This window comes from Rhinopithecus bieti, unplaced genomic scaffold, assembly GCF_001698545.2.
Source record: "Rhinopithecus bieti isolate Rb0 unplaced genomic scaffold, ASM169854v2 scaffold_6513, whole genome shotgun sequence".
In the NCBI taxonomy this organism is placed as follows: Eukaryota; Metazoa; Chordata; class Mammalia; order Primates; family Cercopithecidae; genus Rhinopithecus; species Rhinopithecus bieti.
The window spans coordinates 5927459-5946222 of record NW_016805931.1 but is presented as its reverse complement, the minus strand read 5'-3'; the positions used below and the strand labels follow the sequence as shown (position 1 = coordinate 5946222).

The following is an 18764-nucleotide window of genomic DNA, read 5'->3' as shown; positions in this document are numbered from 1 at the left end:
ACACCACCCAAAAAAAAAAAAAAAAAAAAAAAAAAAAAAAAAAAAAAACAAAAAAAAAAAAAAAAAAAACAAGGCAATTATACAGTGATATTGTAAAGAAAAAGCTAGATACCATAAGAGCTGGATACCAGCCCAGTGTTGCTGTTTGGATTTGATCATATTCTTTCTTGAGTATAGGAACAAGAGGGCAGCCTAACATTGTCCCTGAAGTCGTCTGCCCACAGCCAGTCAGATCCATGTCCAACCTTAGCAGCTAGGATGCTGGCCATCCACGTGGCCCAGCTCCCATTTGCACAAGTTCTTGGACTTGGGTGAGGGTATTCTTTTTATAATGCCTTTTTAACACAATTCTGGCATTTTGGGAGAGAGAGTCAATGTTTTAAGCCCTGGGGACTCAACCTGTGCTCTGCTTCACCTTTGGCTAGGGTCCTCTAGTGGAATGGGCTCTGCCCAGGGAGTCAGTGGACTGCTGTTTGCTGGTTGATTTTAGACAAGTTCCTTTATGTCTGTGGGCCTCCTTTTCATCTGAACAAAGACATCTGTAACCTGAGTCACAGCACAATCTTTGTGGTCTAATTCTGGGGCATGGAAAAGTGTGTGTGTGTGTGTGTTTGCGTGTGTGTGTGTGTGTGTGTGATTTCTCCTCTCCAGTCACTGGTTCTGGGTATGTTCCTCCAAACTGTTCTTGCCTTGTTTCTATTATTCAAACTTTTCTGTGCAGAAGCACAAGATTTAAGTTTGAACAGATTATTGTTTCTTTTCAGATAAACAACTGCTGATAGTCAGAGGATGACCTATTTCTGAAGCAGACAAACAAGGAGAAGTTTATGGCTTTCTATTCTTTAGACCAAACCAGTGTTCCTTCTTTGAACATATGTTATAGAACTTGACTAATCGCTCTGACAATATGTTGCCAAAGTTTTCTTGGCAATAGATCAAAGTGTGTAATATACTAGCACATCAGCTTTGCAGAGCTCAGACAATGAGAAAACAGATAGGGGTGGGAGAAAGCACTTGAAGTTAATTTTGGAGTCAGACTTTGATAGAAAAGAGGATAGGACTAATTGATTTCTGAAAGAATTACAAGTGGCTGGTGTGCCCCATGCCTCACACTGTAATCCAAATACTTTGGGAGGCCAAGGTGGGAGGGTCTCATGAGGCCAGGGGTTTGAGACCAACCTGAGCAACATAGTGAGACCCTGTCTCTACAAAAAATAAAAAAATTAGCCAGGCTTAGTGGCATGTGCCTGTGGTCCCAGCTGCTTGGGAGGTTGAGGTGGGAGTATCACTTGAGACTGGGAGGTTGAGGCTGCAGTGAACCATGTTTATACCACTGCACTCCAGCCTGGGCAACAGAGCAAGATCCTGCCTCAAAAAAAAAAAAAAAAAAAAAAAAAAAAAAGAATTGCAAGTGACCAATACATAAGAAAAGATGCCTAACACCTAACCCTCCTAATTAGTATTGTGATTATAAAGATAACGATGCTATCATTTCCCTGTATCATTTTGGCAGAAATGTGAATGGGTGGTTGAACTTTGTGTGCCTGTGAGTTTGAGGAAATGGGCATGCTCATACAACTACCTGATACAACCTGTGGGAGGGCAGGTGGCCGATACATACTGAAATGTGAAATATATAATCTTCTTGCCCAGAAATTCTGGGTCTAGGACTCATCCTAAGAAGACAACTATACAAATGTAAAAATAGATTTATGTAGTGTGTCTGCAAAAACATATTCATGGGGAAAATGAGAAATAACTTCAATGTTTATCAATAGAGAACTGGTATAGTAAATTATGATAAATACCTACCTGAAATCCTGCATAGTCAATAGAAATGATGGTGTAAAGCTTCATATATTAATGTGAAAAATTACTTAATGGTGCAAAACAGATTATGAAACACAACGATCACATTTCTATACAGTTATATTACTAGAAATATGAGAAGTTGTTCATTTAAGTGTTAACAGTTAGAATTTCGGGCTCCCTTTACTTCTTTTGCTATTTAACTGTTTTCTCTCACACCTATCAACTCTGTGTCCTTAGGGAAAATTATTTAACCTTTCTCACTCTCGGTGAAAATGAAGATAATACCAAACTCTTAGAGGTTATTGTGAGAATCAAGCAATAAAATACATGTCAAGCACCTAGTAAAAAATGTATTTTGATTTTTTTTGTCATACACAGTTTCCTTTTTTCTTTCATTATATGAGTACAAACAGCTGTGTCCCTATGCCCAAGATTCAAAGAGAGAAAGCTACGTTCCAAATATGTGGAGCAGTATCTAGTTCCAAATATGTGGAGCAGTATTTTCCTAAGGCTGCAGTGTGTCAGAAAAAGGCCATATTGAGTCATTGTTTTCTGAAGCCAAGAGAGGAGATTGAGAGACGGATGCTGATGGTCAGGCTAAAATAATATTTCATTCCTGTCATCCTTAGGCAGTTTAAGACCAAGTGATTCTGGATAGATCTACAGTTTCCCTCTCAGTTTGGAAGAACAAAGCTTTTGTTATTTACGTTCTTACACAACAGTGCTTTGTCCTATACTCAGGAGCATGCAAAGCAAACAGAAGATTTCCTGAAAGGCCATCCCATTTATGGTGAGGAGTGAGTCTAAGAGGTAAGTAGACATACTCAGCTGCAACCATCTGCAGAGGGCCCACACTGGCAGCAAAAGGAAATAGCCAAGACTCACAGGAGCACAATAGCCAGTCAGGTTTGGGATTCACTTCTCCGATATTGTGCCAAAGTTGGTGGACTCAGCCATTCTGAAACTCGCTGTTCACTTGGGGCCTGCTTTGCTCTACAAAACAAATAGCCCTGTTTTGCTTTCCATATCTGAGGCAGAAAAATAAAAATGGCAATATTTTGAGTGTTTTTTACATTGGGAATTTCTGGTCCATAGATAATTATTTCAGATACCCCTGTGTAATCTTTTCAGAGCTGCTGAAAACTGTGGAATAGGGGATAATTAGGGCTGAAGAGATTTCATTAATGGTTAAAGGATTATTAGAAGGACACATACTGTATCCCTCTTCTTATTTCTCTTCCTGCACTAAAACAACTCCTGGCTTGCTAACATACTTCTGCACCCATGTGCAATTTTCACTTAGCAAAAGGTCAAGAAGTAGAATCTCTGAAACTGGGATTGATTCTGATTGGTAATAATGCTAGCTAGTAAGCATTGAAAACTTGTACCAGGTTTTCTGTTAAGTAGTCTGCATGCACTGTCTCAATGTTTCTCAAGGAGTGGTCCATAGATCACTGGCTTTACAAACATTGACGAGTGGTGGTGGGTGGGGGCAATGAAAAGGCAGATTCCTAGATTCTACTCGAGATCCATGGCATCAGCATCCTGTAGTGGGAGCAAGGGATCTACCATTTTAGCAGGTGCCTTGGGTCATCCTTATGCAAATGACGTTGGAGAGCCACTGTGTTATTTCCTAGTGCAAGTGTGACTCAATGTAATCTGCTTTCTTTCCACTCCTCTGATTTCTGTGTGTAAATTCTCATGACAAAAGTTAGACAAACTACCATGGACTGTAAGATATAGAGCAACTCATGTCTCTTTTAGTTGCTGGTGAGTACAAATGTATCTCTATGGCCAAATTGTTTTTGAGGCACTATGTGTGACATTTATCTCTATTGTGGGAGGGTTAAAGAAGTGAGAACTCTTTCCTTGCTTAGTGGTGGCCTGTGCTCTAGAGGTAGAGGGGAAGACACAGGGGCCATGGAGGTGGGACTTACAGGTGTTGTACAGGTTGTATAATCGTGATGGTTACCCTGCATGGAGAAGGGAGAGCTTGGCCTTTTCCTTGGCCCAGGGCTATGCAAATAGGGCTGGCCCACTTCTGAGAGGGGAAGGTAGCTGATATGCAGGTGTGATTCCCTGGGGCCCAGAAAGACCTGCCTGCCTTCTGTCTTTGCTGTCATGCTTCATGAGGCCTGAAATGTTCACTGGTGGTTATTTCTTTGGTTCTCAGCTTTAGTTCTAGAAAGCCCCTATTGAAATGACATGCCACTTGGAAGATAGCAGGAACATTTACTTATATTTTCACGGACTGGTTTAATCTGCTGCTCTGGGGATGACACACAAAGATTTAGTTGATGGGAGGGAGGATAGGCCCCTTTGTGGGCCACAAAGAAGAAGCAGGGGAGCCCAGGGAGACTGTTCTGGGGTCAGAAGTGAGGAGGAAAGGCTCTAAAGACAAACCGGACCTGTGTCACAGTTCCAAAGGCTGTCCTCCAGAATACATTGTTTTCCTGAAATTCTCCAGCCTCTTCCATCATTTTCTTCTCGGTGAATGTCCAGTGCTGAATAACTGCCCCCTCAGTCACAGGACTGGACTGCAGCAGTCCTGCAGGTGGTAAGGCTCAGTGGCACAAGTGGCTCTGGGAGGAAATCTTGATGTCAGATTCTGTAGCTGCACCAGCAGAGGGGGAAGAGGAGGTAATTACCCACCTCTGAATATGAGATACCCCCCCGCCCCCAGTGCATTCTTCTGCCAGGAGCAGGATCATTAGAATAAGTGAGACTTAGCTTATCTCATTCAACTCCTTGCCAGGCCCCATGCAAAGCTTTCAAATATACAATCATTTCCAGAGACTATGTTGGGATCTCCTGCATTTCTTTATCCATTTGTTGAGAAGGACCAGAGATGATGCCTAAGTTTAGTCAAGAGTTTGTTTGTGGGTCCAATAAGCCTCACATTTGATTTTATTGGAATTTTAATCTTGCAGAAATTACCTTATGTTTCAATTTTACATCTTTTTTTGTTAAACTGAAAACATCCCTCAATTTTTCCAATGTTTATTTGTCCTCTAGTGCTAATTTATGTGGTAAATGGTACTGGCTCATTAATTTACTCAGCAGGGAGTAACCACCTTTCATGGGGAGGGAGTGGCTAGGAAGGGGTTTCCAGTGAAGGAACTCATTTTTCTTGGTCGTCATGGTGGGTGCTGGGGAAGGGTGTTCAGTTAGAGGGGCTGCATTTGCAGAAACATGACTCTGTGTGTGAGCCGGGACTCTCAGGAATAGGAAGCAGGTAGGCGTGGCGGGTGGGTATTTATGTGACAGTGGACAGTGGAGGAAGGTGAGGACGAAGATCACTCATGAGTAGTGAGTGAATGAATGAACACCAAGCAGGCTCTGTTCTTTCTTCTACTGCTTCTTAGTGAGCACGTCTAAGTCTCGGTTGATATTCTCTTGGTCTGAGAAATTTCTCATCAATGGGAGGAGAAAATATAATTAGCTTCAACATTAGCTCATATTTAAGCTGAGAATTCAGCATGAATTCCACACATGGTTCATGTAGTTTGGATAATCAGCATAGCTGTTCATGGTAGGTAACCGTCTTTTTCCTCCTCCTTCAAATCATTTTTGGTTTGGTTACCATGACTGAAGCTTAATGACTTCCATTTTTTTTTTCCCCTTATGCAGGAATCTTTAAATGGTCTAAACTTTGTACAAACTATCATATGAATCATGTCTACTACAGTTACCCCTTCTGTATCACATTCTGGGTTAGTGTCCTTACATGACATAGTAAAATGCAGGGCAGAGTTAAAAGTGTCAAATGAGAACCAGGCAAAAAACTGATAATTAATAGTGACCGACACACTTCACTGTGCTGTTATCTTAGAGGCCTTAAGGAAAAATCTTACTTACAAATATCAGTTGAAATGCAATATGTGATGTTAGTAGACACATTTCACCACATCTGGTAGTTCATTAATTCACCTTAATTTTCTTTTTCTTCTCTTCTTTTTTTTTTAATCTTTTTTTTATACTTTCAGTACTAGGGTACATGTACATAACATGCAGGCTTGTTACATAGGCATACATGTGCCATGTTGGTTTGCTACACCCATCAACTCATCTTTTACATTAGGTATTTCTCATAATGCTATCCCTCCCTCAGCTCCCTACCCACTGACAGGCCCTCATGTGTGATGTTCCCCACCCTATGTCCAAGTGTTCTCATTGTTCAATTTCCACCTATGAGTGAGAACGTGCAGTGGCTGGTTTTCTGTCCTTGTGATAGTTTGCTGAGAATGATGGTTTCCAGTTTCATCCATCTCCCTGCAAAGGACATGAACTCATCCTTTTTTATGGCTGCATAGTATTCCATGGAATTCACCTCCATTTTCAGTATTGTATATGTTTATTGCAGTGAGCTTAATCCTAATACAAATGACAACTTTATTTTATTTTTATTTATGTTTTTTAATTTTTTTCTTTGAGACAAGATCTCACTCTGTCACTAAGCCTGGAGTGCAATAGCACAACCATAGCTCACTGTAGCCTCCAACTCCTGGACTTAAGTGATCCTCCCAACTTGGCCTCCCAAGTAGCTGGGATTACAGGTGTATGCTACCTTGCCCAGCTATTTATTTATTTATTTATTTATTTCTCTTTTTTGCAGAGATGGGGGTCTTGCTATGTTGCCCAGGGTGGTCTCAAACTCCTGGATTCAAGTGATTGTCCTGCCTTGGCCTTCTAAAGGGCTAGGATTATTAAAGGGGCGAGCCACCATTTCTAGCTGACAGTTTTCTTTTAATGAGCAGTCACCATATAATAGGCTCAATTCTAAGCATGTATTTGCCCATTTCAAATTCACACCAGCCTAGGAGGTAGTTACTGTGTGTGGCACCCTTTCATATAGGAGGAAACTGAGGCATAATGCTGTAAAGTAGCTTACTCAAGGTCCAACAATTAAGAGTCAGAGCTGGGATTTGAACCCAGGTGGCCGACTCCAGAGTTTCTAGCAACCACCATGTTATACTGCTTTACATGTTTAAAGCAAAGACGTGGTTTTAGCATCAAATATTAACAATGCACTCCCCACATTTTCTTATTAAATGTAATTGCCAGTTTTGTATATGTCATTGTCCTAATGTTTTTGAGAAACTTAGACAAAGAGCAAGACCACAGATAAATGGATCCTTCTGTTCAGGTCTCATTACCTAGAAGAGTTTTGACTACAATATATGAGTACTAAAGGTTGATGGTTTATGCTAATTTTAAGTGTAATATATTTCAGAATTTTGTCACATGCATTATTAGTATGAGTTCCTATTCATGGCCTTAGGAGAGACCGATTTAAACAATAACAACAAAATACAACAAAAAATTTCCCCCATGGGCCAAGAGCAAATTTTAATTTGAGGTCCATTTGTCCAGATAAAGTGTTTTGTTACCTGAACCAAGAACGTGAACTTTGTCCTTATAGTGACTACAGACTCCCATCTCTAGTATCATGATTTTTAATTTGAATTAAAGCAGTTTTTTTTTTTTTTTTTTTTTTGCTTTGTTAAGGTGAGGCAGGCCTTCTTGCTGACATTTTAAAAGCAACTATTTTCTTTCGGTTTACACTATAAGGCTCCCTGTCCGCATTGAAACTGTCAGCAGATCCCTACCAGGAAACTGGTTCTGAGGTCTAGGGTTTCCTGAGGTAGAGGCTGGTCCTGTGAAAATAATGGGGCTATTTATCCATGTCACCTGGAATGGAGTTAATACCCTGCCAGTCTTAGTTGATTTGACATGCTAACAGGATGGGTCTGAACGTTTTCTATAGTTTACTCATGAGTGACTTTCTTTGGCTTACATAAACGGCAAGGCCAGACAAATTAGCTTACGGACCTAGAAATCATTCTTGGCCCAGATTTTGAGACACTTTTCCGTCAACCATAGTTGCTCTAATACCTGAGATTTGCTGACAGTGCTTGGTTCAGAAAAAGGTTCACTTTCCTGAGCAATTTTTCTTTTATTGGGATCATCTTAGTTCTTGTTTGCAGGGTTGAGATGAAGGAATTATGAGCCAGGACTGCACTTAGCTATTTGGGTGACCCTTGTATACCATGAGCTTCTTAGATAGGGCCTGATGTTTTCTGATTAACCAGAAAACATTAATTGATCGTGATGACAGGAGATAGTCTCTCTAGCCAGAACCTGCTAATAGAATTCCTGATGAATTGAGAATGATGTCTGAAGGAAGCAGACTCTGACATGGTGCATTAGTAATTTTAGGCAAAAGAGGATAAAGGTACTAGTATGTATATTTTTTAGTTTCCTCTTCCATTGCTTTGTTTTGCACAGGCTGAATAAAATAAATGTAAACAGCATATTATGGTGGCTCAGGGTGGATAATAATGGGACATCACTTCCTTTGTTTCTGTGAGGTTGCCCCTGATATATGACAGCTCCAAGGACTAAATATTTTCAATCCCCAGAAAAATATCGAGTCCCAGTAACACGTTTCAGGTTATCATGATTATTAGGATTATAGGAGGGGAAGGCAGTGCTGGTCTTTTAGAAAGCTCTCGTCATGAATGTGTTCTGGAGTGAATATTACTTACTAACAGATGAGCAGCTTGAAGTTGAGTCAAACAAAACTTTTAGTGTTTGTAAGGGTCAGGGAGCCAGGGGACAGTCTGTAACTCAGTTGTATGTTGACACAGAGAATGTACGAAAGCTGTGAAAGCTTCCACTCAGATGGCTGTGGATGGTTGCTGGCGATTGTCTTGGACAGTAAGAGTTTTCTTCAGAATTGTAGGAGGTGAAGTCTTCCTATGGGAATTTTTGGACAAGAATACAAATGAAATGACTTGCATGCCTCAGTTTAGAGTATTCTTGGCCTTGTCTGTCAACAAATGGAGATTTGAACATGGGAATTCCAGGGGATTTTAATGAAATTTTATTAAGGAGATGAGAAGCAGGGAGTCTGTGTTGAAAATTCAATAAAGGGCTTGTTTTCCATCTCAGCCTGGATAATCTATGTTATCTCCAAGTAAAGGGGGTAACAATTCTAACAACCTGGCTTCCTTAGAAGTTTCCATTCTCACATAGTCACCAAAGGCAGCAGCACTGTCAAATAAACAAAGGTTTAATTAAATAAAAACTATTTAAACAGAGCAGAAATATTCTTCCCTGGCTAGTCACAGATTGGACAATTCAAAGAACAATCCCTGGGGGGAAATTGCCAATGGATTACTTTTTCTGTTTTCTGTCTATTGGCATGTTTTTCTTTCTGGTGTCAAATCTCAAGTTGAATTCAGTCAATTATCTACAGCCAACAAAAAGTGCATAAATGTCTCTTCTGTTACTGTTTATATTTCACCACTAAACAAAGCACAATTTTCTTCTCAGCTTCTTGCCTTAGGAGCTTATAAGTCCAACAAAACAAATAAAATATGTACATTCTATTGTCACTATGAAAGCATAAGGACTGATTTAGTTATGTACAAGTTTATTGCCAAAGTTTTTCTTGTTGCTAATGTTACACTTGCTAAAATGTGTTAAAGAAACAGACAATTTGCTGAGGATTTGGAAGGATTTGTTATTGTGTTAAGTACATTAAGTATCTAAGGGGTGTGGTGTTGGGGTTATGTGTATGTCAGTTTCATATATTTTTTGCTTTCTTATTTTAGTTGCCTCTATAATAATTTTGACTTTAAAATGTTTTCTACAGATCCATTAATAACTGCAAATGTAGAAGTATAGTGTAACAAGTAATTGGTGTAACTAACACTAAAATGTAATGGGAAATAAGGATACTATTGTAAAGAAAACAAGAAAAACCTGGGGCAGGGGAGCAGTATTGATTCTCTCTTAGAATTCTTAAGATTCTCTGTTCCAACCCTTCTACCATGGAACAGTCTTATGTGGTCTAAGTGTCAAAGGTCAAAGGAACGGGGCAGTAACTTATCTTCTCAATTTTCTCTCTGAACATAGATTATTTTCTTTAAGATAGAAAAACTTTTCATTGTGCTCCTGAAACCCATCCCTCTCACGTCTCAGCCCCGTCGACTCTTCTTTCTGTGGGTGGGTGAAAAGCCTGCTCATCTGAGAAGGTAGCTCTGAAACTGTTCTGGAAAATCCTCTATTTTCCTCCACAAATGATCGTTTTAGTTTCAAGTTTATTTCAGGTACATTAATTCTCCCCCTCCTCAGACTTGATCCTGCACACGATCCTGCACACGATTAGAATAGGAAAAGATAAAATAAAATCGAAGCATATCTAGTTGCCTCAGCGACTTTATGCTTATCACTTTCAGTCAGCATTATTCTACTAAAAATAAAAAGAAAGATGAAAATTACCTCAGGCGTTTGCTGCCGTGCCTGCCCTTTGGTTTCTGGGACGACTCGGGTCCTGAAGCGCGGCACAGTTGGGATTGCAAAGCCGGGAAGAGACCTTGCTCCAGGTGTAGCTGCGTTTTCCCCAGATCACCTGTCCTTTTCCCCTCCAACAAGGAAGCTGTGATTTTTCTCTGGCCTTTAGAGTCAAAGTGATTCCAGATAAGTAGATTAATGTGTAGAATATCTCTTCTGTATTGTTCCAGTGCAGCCCTTTCAGCTTTCCAGAGCCAGTTAGACTTGTTATGAGGAGCTAAGTGATTGGCTGGCTCTGGAGCTCAGTTTCATAGATTATAGCCCAGCGTACGAGAAGCACGAGTCCTATAGTTGGCGTACCCAGAGGCCTGCCAGTTCCTGCCTTAATGCATATGTAGTCGTAATTGAGTTCTGACACGGCCTTGGATGTTTCTGTCCTAAATAGCTGACATTGCATCTTCAAGACTGTGTGAGTAATCCTGATTTTTTTTTTTTTTTTTTTTTTAAGCTCAGTAAATTAATTACATGCCCTGGGAGGGAGTGATTGTAAGTAGAAAATAGTGAACTAGCAGATGATTCGTTTTTAAGGCGCTGTACTATGTGTATCAAGTTCAAAACGATGAATCTTAAACCTTCTAAGACCTGGCAGGGTTATTCCAGCTTTGTGCCATGAATTAGTCAAGCTGCATTTTGAAGGAGGCTGTTTGATGCATTTGCTAGCTCTGTTTGTTTTATGGGGTCAGTAAAGTGGCAGAGGTCCAACAGGAGTAGGTTAAAGCAGGATGCTGGGATCAAAGCAGTGGCTTAGAGAGCACTTGAGTCAGGCAAGTTTTAAGGTTTCCCACCCCCACCATCTCAGTCCAAAACTGAGAGCGAGCATCAAATATTATAATAAATGCTTTGGAGACATGGGTGCACAGCAGATAGAGCACAGGCAAAGGAGAAATGTAGAATGATGGCAGCAATGCTTTCGTTCACTGTAATCTGCAGCCAGCTGAAGACACACACTATGAATAACTGAAACATTTTATATGAACAAACATGCTCTTCAGTGGTTCTGTTTATGTGGTAGAGGGCTGAATGAAACACCATGAGCTTGTTGTAAAAAGCCTTATAAAAGTACATTAAACACATACAGACACAACCATAACAGAAGAAAGTATGTGGATTGGAATTTGTGATTGGAGCAGATCAAATTAACCCAGGGAAGCCGTTGTTAGGTTTGTATGGTTGCTGGGGGTAACTTCTGTTGCTGACAAGGTTTAGGATAAAACTGGAGCAGACTGAAGTCAAAAACTAGAAAACATCAGCATTTCATTACCTTCTATAGCATACACCGCAGGATAGAATTAATATTGAGTATAGACTGGTAAAGGTGAGCAGTTTACTTTTTGCTTTTAAGTCATTATTGATTTCTCCTAGCCTATCACAAAAAATAATAGGGCTTTTGCCTATGAAATTAGAGCTTAGAAATATTTTCTTCCTCCCAGATAATTTTATACTTTTCTCAATACAGCACAAAGCTAGGTCATTAAAAAAATTGGGTTGCTTTTCAAGTTGCTTTTGTCTTATTTTCCTCTTTAAACCTGTAGATACAAATGTATATATTTATGTTATGTATAACTCTCAAGCATAAATCATTTGAACAGTTTTTAAAATCACAGGCTCCTGTGGCAAATATAAGCTTTTAATAGTTATAGTTGGTAATTACTAGCCAATTCCTATAAAAATAACATTAGTAGTTTATTTTGATTGCACCTGGTTAAACAACTGGCATGATTTAACCAGTAGGAGAGATATATTAGTTGTGTTTTGCATAATTTTGTGTTTCGATCACACTGGAAATGCAAAGTTTTGTTGTTAAAATATTTTGCTTTCTAAAATATTACCCCCTTTCAGATCACACAAATGAATGAAGTTTATAGAAAGAAAGAAAAGTAGCCAACATAGATTCCTTTTCTGTATCAACCAAATATATGCAAAACAGATAGATTTTTTAAAATATAATTTTAATACATTCCTTTAGAAACACATTTACTTCGTGAAAAAACAGTATAATGAGTTCATTTATTGACCCAGAATAGCGAGCTGATTTATTGAGTTTCTGTAGCCATAGACATGAATAGTAATGGTTGGCTCATTCTTAGCTATACATTCCTAACTGTATTAGTGGGAGAAAGGAGTGCATCTATAAAAGAAATATAATCCCATCCCTCAAGGTGGTTTGGAGCCCATCTAAGAGTAAGAAGTAGTAGAGTTGAAGCTGCTCTATCTGAATCAGCTCCTGACTTCAACTCAGCTCCTGTTTTTCCTTGGGTCCATGTGGCCCACTTGGTGTAGTATTCATATCTCCTTCTACCTTTTCATACCTTCATTATTTATGTTACCTTGCTTGGGTGCTTATTGAGATGAATCACATAAAAATGCTTAATTATCAAACATTAATCAGCTACCTATATAATTCAGAGGATGTTTAAAACCATGGCTCAGGGAAATTCTGGTGGGTGTATACTAGGAGTATTTATGTCTTGCATCCGTTCTTTCCTCTGGGACCTCCATCTCTTCAGTTCTTCCTGAGATGCCAGAGTCATATCTGTTACTTGTGAAAGAATAGAGCTCTAAGAAAAAGAGTCTAGAGGTGCCAGGTGCCCAGTGGACAGTGGGCTGGGGGCAAGGCATGGTGGGGAAAGCAAAAAAAAATCTCCCAAACAGCAATAGTTGATCTTTCTTCTATCCACTCCTCTCAATTTTCTAAAGCCATTTTTGTCTAACTGTGGAAGTTCTTTTGCAGATAAGGCTCTGTAAAACTATGCATATCTGCCATAGACAGATGGATTTGACAAAAGATGTTTCCAAAAAGGAATGTATCACATCATGAACTTGCTAAGTGTTCATGAATACACACTGGCATTTGGAGACTATTAACACTACCTACTGAAGCAAAGACATAAATCCAAATTGAAAAAAATATTATTTCTTGATTGAATTACATTTTCCAATGGGGTTTTTTTTTTTTTTGAGTTAATTTTGTTTTGGAAAACTTACTCTTCCCTCCAACGTTTTCCTGTGTTATATATAGGACTAATTTGATTTCTTCAGCTTGCCCAAGAATTTAATCATTTTACTTTGTGTTTTCAAAAGAGTTGCTGTCTACCTTGAGCATATTAAAAAAAAAAAAACAGAACAAAATGAATGAAACAAATGTCCTCCTTCCCACAGAAAAAGCACACCATCAAGGAGTTAAATGCCTTACATTTGTTTAAGTCCCTCCTTTTGTGGAGCTAGACACTGGTGGAGGAGGAGCTTTCATTTAATTTCAAGACAATCAATGATTCCAACTTAACTATAACTGTGCTCCTCTAATTTCTGATTTCAAGAAGCAGAACATTTTGGTGAATTAATCTTGGAGTCAATGGGACCACACTCAGGCCATGAAACGTTTTCTAAGCCTCAGTGTCTATGTCTGTAAAATGAAAATAATGATATATGTTCTGATATTTTACTGGATTGGTGAATACCCACATCACAATGAGAAAGTGCTTGTTAAAAGAACATTGTAATATGTAATTTGTAATGTGCTATACATGTACTCTATTATTATGATTGTAGCTTATCACGGTAGGGTTAGGACCCTTTACTTCTAAAAGCATATTCCCAGTAATGGACAAAACTTTTGAAGCAAAGAAAATCTTCACTATTTGATCCTAATGTTATGAAGGCTTTTGGAGCTTACATTTGTTTAAGCTCCCATTGAGGATCCTATTGGAGCTTCAATGCTGATCCATCTATTACTTGAGTATTAAAAATACCAATAGGTTTACTGTGATAAATGAAGGTGGCATTGTATGTGAAAACATATTTAGTAAACTTCCATGTGCCATAGCCATGTAAATGTTACATATTACAACAATTATCAGTATATTAATAAAATACTTTTCAAATTTTAATTTTAAAATGGAAAGTATCAGATATATTTCTTATTGATTAGATTGACTAACTTTCTAAGCTATGTCTGCTTCCCTCAAACAGGATGAATGTTCTTGTTGGTTAAGCTTGTACCATAATTTTCTTTCCACTTAGATATAGCACTAAGCCAATAGTTAGATAAGCATTCCTTCACAGCCTACATTTAGAGCTGCCAATGACGAAGTTTTGGAGGACATATTTTCCTCACCGGAAAAAGTGGGTTAGGAAATGTAGACTGACAGATGTTCTTGGATTTTTTTTTAATCCCTGTCTTGAGTCTCATTATTAAATTTTGCTAAGGAAATAATCTTGTAGGTTTTAAGGCGATGCTTGTTCCTAGTAGGTCTTTTCATCTCAGGGATACAATGAATGATCAAAATGACTTTCTGAATGATTTGAAAGATCAATTAGCAGCTTTGAATCCCAAATTTTTAGGTGGTTCTGCTTCAGAAAATCATGCTTTTTGGAATAATGTCCATAGCTGCATCCTACATTTCAGTGGTTTGAGCTCACTGCTGTTATAGTTTGATGATTTCCTAACAGCAATATTGGTTAGGTTAAAGCAGTTACCCATTTCACCTGTTGAACCCTTTTAAAAAAAATAGATGAAATCATAGAGGAATCACAATAAGTAAAACAAATTAAAATGGAATGGATTCTCTCCCACTTTTATCTCACACAGCTCACCCAGAAATTCATGAGGGAACTTCCTAGGAATGAAACAATTTCATTTGTAGTAGCATTTGAAAACTGGATCTAGGACTGTTGACCTGACTTTTTTGTGCCTTTGGTGATTGGGTAAGAACACTTCTTCAGTAATTTAAAACTATAGTGAAATAATGTTATTTTTTAAAACTTCTCAATAAGACTTTATTTATTCAGCAAAAATCAGCAGTTAGGTGCTAGAAACACAAAGATGAACAAGACATAGTTTCTTTGAGGAACTTATAACCTAGTAGATATTTATTTCACGTTTGCAGAACTTGTAGGATACTTCTCAAAGAAGAAGCTTATTTATGAGGTTGCTACTTTTCTCCTTAAAATATTTACTATGTTAATAATGAAAGAATGACCAATCTGTACTATATACAAAAAGTGCTGGGTAGAAATATATTAATTTTCTTGGCTGGGCGTGGTGGCTCACGTCTGTTGTCCCAGCTACTTGGGATACTGAGGTGGGAGGATCACTTAAGCCTGTCAGGTCCATGCTGCAGTGAGCTGTGATTGTATCACTGCATTCCAGCCTGGGCAGGCAACAGAGTGAGACCCTGTCCCCCACCTACCCCCAAAAAAGAAACATAAAAATTTTCTTATAAAATTTTACTTTTTAAAGTCTCCAACCTTATTTAGTTCAGTCCCCATATTTGACAAATAAATGGTGGAACCAAGACGTTAACAGGTTTAAGTTTCATATACAGTAGAACTGAGACAGGAACTTAGAGTACCTGGAACTAGAATCCAGATCTCTGCCCGTTCAGTTTAGGATGTACTGACAATATATATTGCTACTTAAAATGGCTAAAACAAAATTTATAAGCATCTATATATTTTGCAGCTAGGACAATTATCTACAAGCATGATATTTAATAGAAGATAAGGTAATAACATCTAAGATATACAATTATGCTATAAAATCCAAAATCAACAAGAAAGGAATAAAGTTGCACCATTCCGGGAAATACATTTCCAGAGCTTTAGATATCCTTATTAGCTTCTACATGTTAGTTTTGGTAATGTTAGCTGCTATAACATATAAAATCTGAAATCTTGTTGACTTACCTGAGAAGTTTATTTCTCACTCAGTCAAAGCCTAAAGTGAGTATTCTTGATGGGCAGATTCTTCTCATTCATTCAAGCAGTATTCTTGTGACTCCACTCTTATCACCTTGTTGTCACAACCAGCTTCCTGGTGCCTGTGCTTTGGCAAAGGAGAAAACTCATAGAAGTCTGCTCACCTTCTATTGGCCAGAGCTTGGTCACACAGCCCCATGTAGTGAAAGGGAAGCTGGGGCTATAGTCCTATTTGTGTCTGGGAAGAATAAAAAGTTGGTTTGGTGATTGTCTTAGTTCAGGCTGCTGTAACAAAGTATCATCGACTGGGTGGCTTGTAAACAACAGAAATTTATTTATTTTTTTTTACAGCTCTGGAGGCTGGAATTCTGAGATTAGTGTGCCAGCCTGGTCAGGTTCTGGTGAGGGCTGTCTTTTGGGTTGCAGGTGACTGACTTCTAGTATCTTCACATGGTAGAAAGAGAGTGATCTAGCTCTCTGGCCTCATCTTGTGAAGGCACGAACCCCATTCCTGGTGGCTCCACTCTCATGACCTAATTATCTTCCAAAGACACCATCTCCAAGCACCAACACATTGGAAATTAGATCTCAGCATATGAATTTTGGGGTGACATAAACATTCAGTCCACAACAATGATCATCTAAGCTGTTTCTGCCATACCTTTTTTTCTTTTCTCTTTTCTTTCCTTCCTGTTCTTCAGTATGTCTATGCAGAATCTATGCCTTGTAACCAATAAAAAAAAATTATAATATTTACCATATGGAAGAAATTAGGATAATGATTTTACTTTTAAATTCTTGATCCATATGTTAAAAAATTTCCAAGGCTATTAAAATATCACTGAACGTTGTGATTATAGAGATTGCTATGATTTAATACTTATGTTTGATAATGAAAAAGTAGTCCTGGGCTGTTTTTCTCTCTTTGCCTCACCTATCCTCTTCTATGTCAGGTATTTGCATCCCTTGCTTCATAGTTTTATGAAAAGGTGGGGAGAAAATGAAAAATTGTCAAGGAAGATGAAATGGCTAATCAAAATTCATTCATTCCCCATAGTTCCTTGAGTATTTTATAAACTTTGCAGTAAATGCTAACTTCTTATTGGGGAAAACTGCTGTAAAGTAAGTGTACAGGTAGGTTTTGGAGAAATTTTTCTTGCATTGAGTTGAGCAAATGGTGCAACTAGCATAAGCTTGGTTTGTAGCTTCTCTATTTTTTAGAAGCTAGAAGGTTTTTCTCCACTGTGAACTTCTAGGGATCAACAAAAGTATTTATATCACAAATAAAAAAAACAGTTACCTACTCAGTAAACAATGTTTTTTTCAGATTATTCTATTTAAAAAATCTCTCCAAATCTGTTCATTTTCTTTTAATAAAACATCAGGTTTCAATAAAAATCAAGAGCCTGTCAAACCAATTTTAGTCCTTTACCTTGGATATATTAGGTTCAAATATTTTTGTTGGGTGTTAAGCCAATCATAACCTCAGCTATTTTAACAACTAAATTATTTTCCTCCTATAAAGCAAATTTACAATCAAGCTATTTAAGAAATAAAGACAACAAATAGAAACTGTTTTAATCTTCATATCCTGACCTAAAAAATAGAAGCACTAACTCATATCACATTCTCATATTTATCTGATTAGACTAGGAATGCCTAAAAAGAATTTTCCCATAACTCCATTTACTTGTTGTTTATTTCCCTGGCTCATTCCAAAAACAATTTTAAATGCAACACCAAAAGAGTAAAATATCCTCAATCTAATATCTGAGCAATCTTTTTATTTTGTTGAAACTGAACAATAATAATAGGCACTTGCATACTTCACCCTGAGGCATCGAAAACACTGACATGTCTCAGTTTTCAGATTCTGAAGATTATGTTCTATTTAATAGAGATTTTAAGCATATTTATTATATTTTTAGTCTTTGAACTAAGGCAGTCCATATATGGGTATAAAGTAATGCCTCAGTATAGTGTAGTAATTATTGGTGCTAAAGGTTGGTGCAAAAGGAATTGCAGATTTTGTCATTAAAATGGCAAGAACTGCAATTACTTTTGCATCAACCCATAACTCTGTGGTCTCTGGAGCCAGACTGCCTGGGTTCATATCCCAGCTCTGCCACTTAGTACTTGAGTTACTCTGGACAAATTAATTAATCTCCATGTACCTCCATTTAATTATCTGGAAAATGGGATAACAATAGTACCTATCTGGTTAGGCTATTGTAGAGATTAAGTCAATTGACATACATAAAACACTTTGCATTTTATGTATATTAATTCCAAGATTGCTTGGAATGATGCGTGTCTCATAGTGCTTTATAAATGTTTGTCATCTTATTATTATTTGGGGAACTGATTATTTCGCAAAATACATGTTCTAGATAGCTGAAGTTTATTCAGTCAGTTTCAAAACTTCTAGATGTAGCCAGTTTTCATCTAAATGGATCCCTGTGTCTCTGTTTCTTCTGCTTTAGAGAGATTAAATGGAATCTTCCTTTGGTGATACTGACTGAGGTAATGCTGAGATGATTAAGAGGACATGAAGGAATTTAGGGAGAGTGTTTGCCCGTACACTAACTGGCCCAGACTGCTTTCTGCATCAACCCTCTGGCGATGTTCTAAGGGTTTGGACTTCAATCTACTGGACTATACTAGCACCCTTACTTTAAAATTCCTGCTCCTATTTTGCTATAGGCTGTAAGCAAGAAAATAGCCTACTTTCTAAAAACTATGTATAAAATGAGAGAATAGGTGTTACTCAGGGTGTCAGTTCTCCCCTGAGAGTAAATAAGACATGACTGCATTTTTTCCTTCTGGGTGAGGGTTATGTTTTAGAGCAAGGGTTGGCAAACTACTGCTTCCTGTAGGCCAAATCTGTTTTTTGT

At 38.1% G+C, this 18764-nt stretch overlaps 2 protein-coding genes across 2 annotated transcripts in view; one reads left to right on the top strand and one right to left on the bottom strand.

Moving 5' to 3' along the window:
- Positions 1–7748: 7748 nt before the first annotated feature.
- LOC108530965 (uncharacterized) lies at positions 7749–12704 on the bottom strand. The gene is made up of 3 exons (XM_017874169.1): positions 12626–12704; positions 10102–10408; positions 7749–8868 (listed from the first exon to the last, which is right to left on the bottom strand). Exons 1-3 carry the CDS (start codon positions 12702–12704, stop codon positions 8763–8765), a joined length of 492 nt encoding a protein of 163 aa, XP_017729658.1. The 3' UTR covers positions 7749–8762.
- LOC108531006 (cAMP-specific 3',5'-cyclic phosphodiesterase 4D-like) overlaps positions 10459–18764 on the top strand; it is a 533042-nt gene continuing 524736 nt past the window's right edge. Inside the window, exon 1 of the mRNA XM_017874246.1 lies at positions 10459–10582. The gene's annotated coding sequence lies outside the window, so the exon portion shown is untranslated. The remainder of the gene's footprint in view (positions 10583–18764) is intronic.

Bases quoted from the DNA above. Each gene is read 5' to 3' on its own strand.
- LOC108530965 (XM_017874169.1), bottom strand. From the start codon at position 12,704: ATGACTCTGGCATCTCAGGAAGAACTGAAGAGATGGAGGTCCCAGAGG. The intron at 10,409-12,625 runs GTATACACCCAC...ACTGAGCTCCAG, and splicing joins GCAAGACATAAATACTCCTA to AGCCAGCCAATCACTTAGCT. The intron at 8,869-10,101 runs GTAATTTTCATC...TTTATTTGACAG, and splicing joins CACGGCAGCAAACGCCTGAG to TGCTGCTGCCTTTGGTGACT.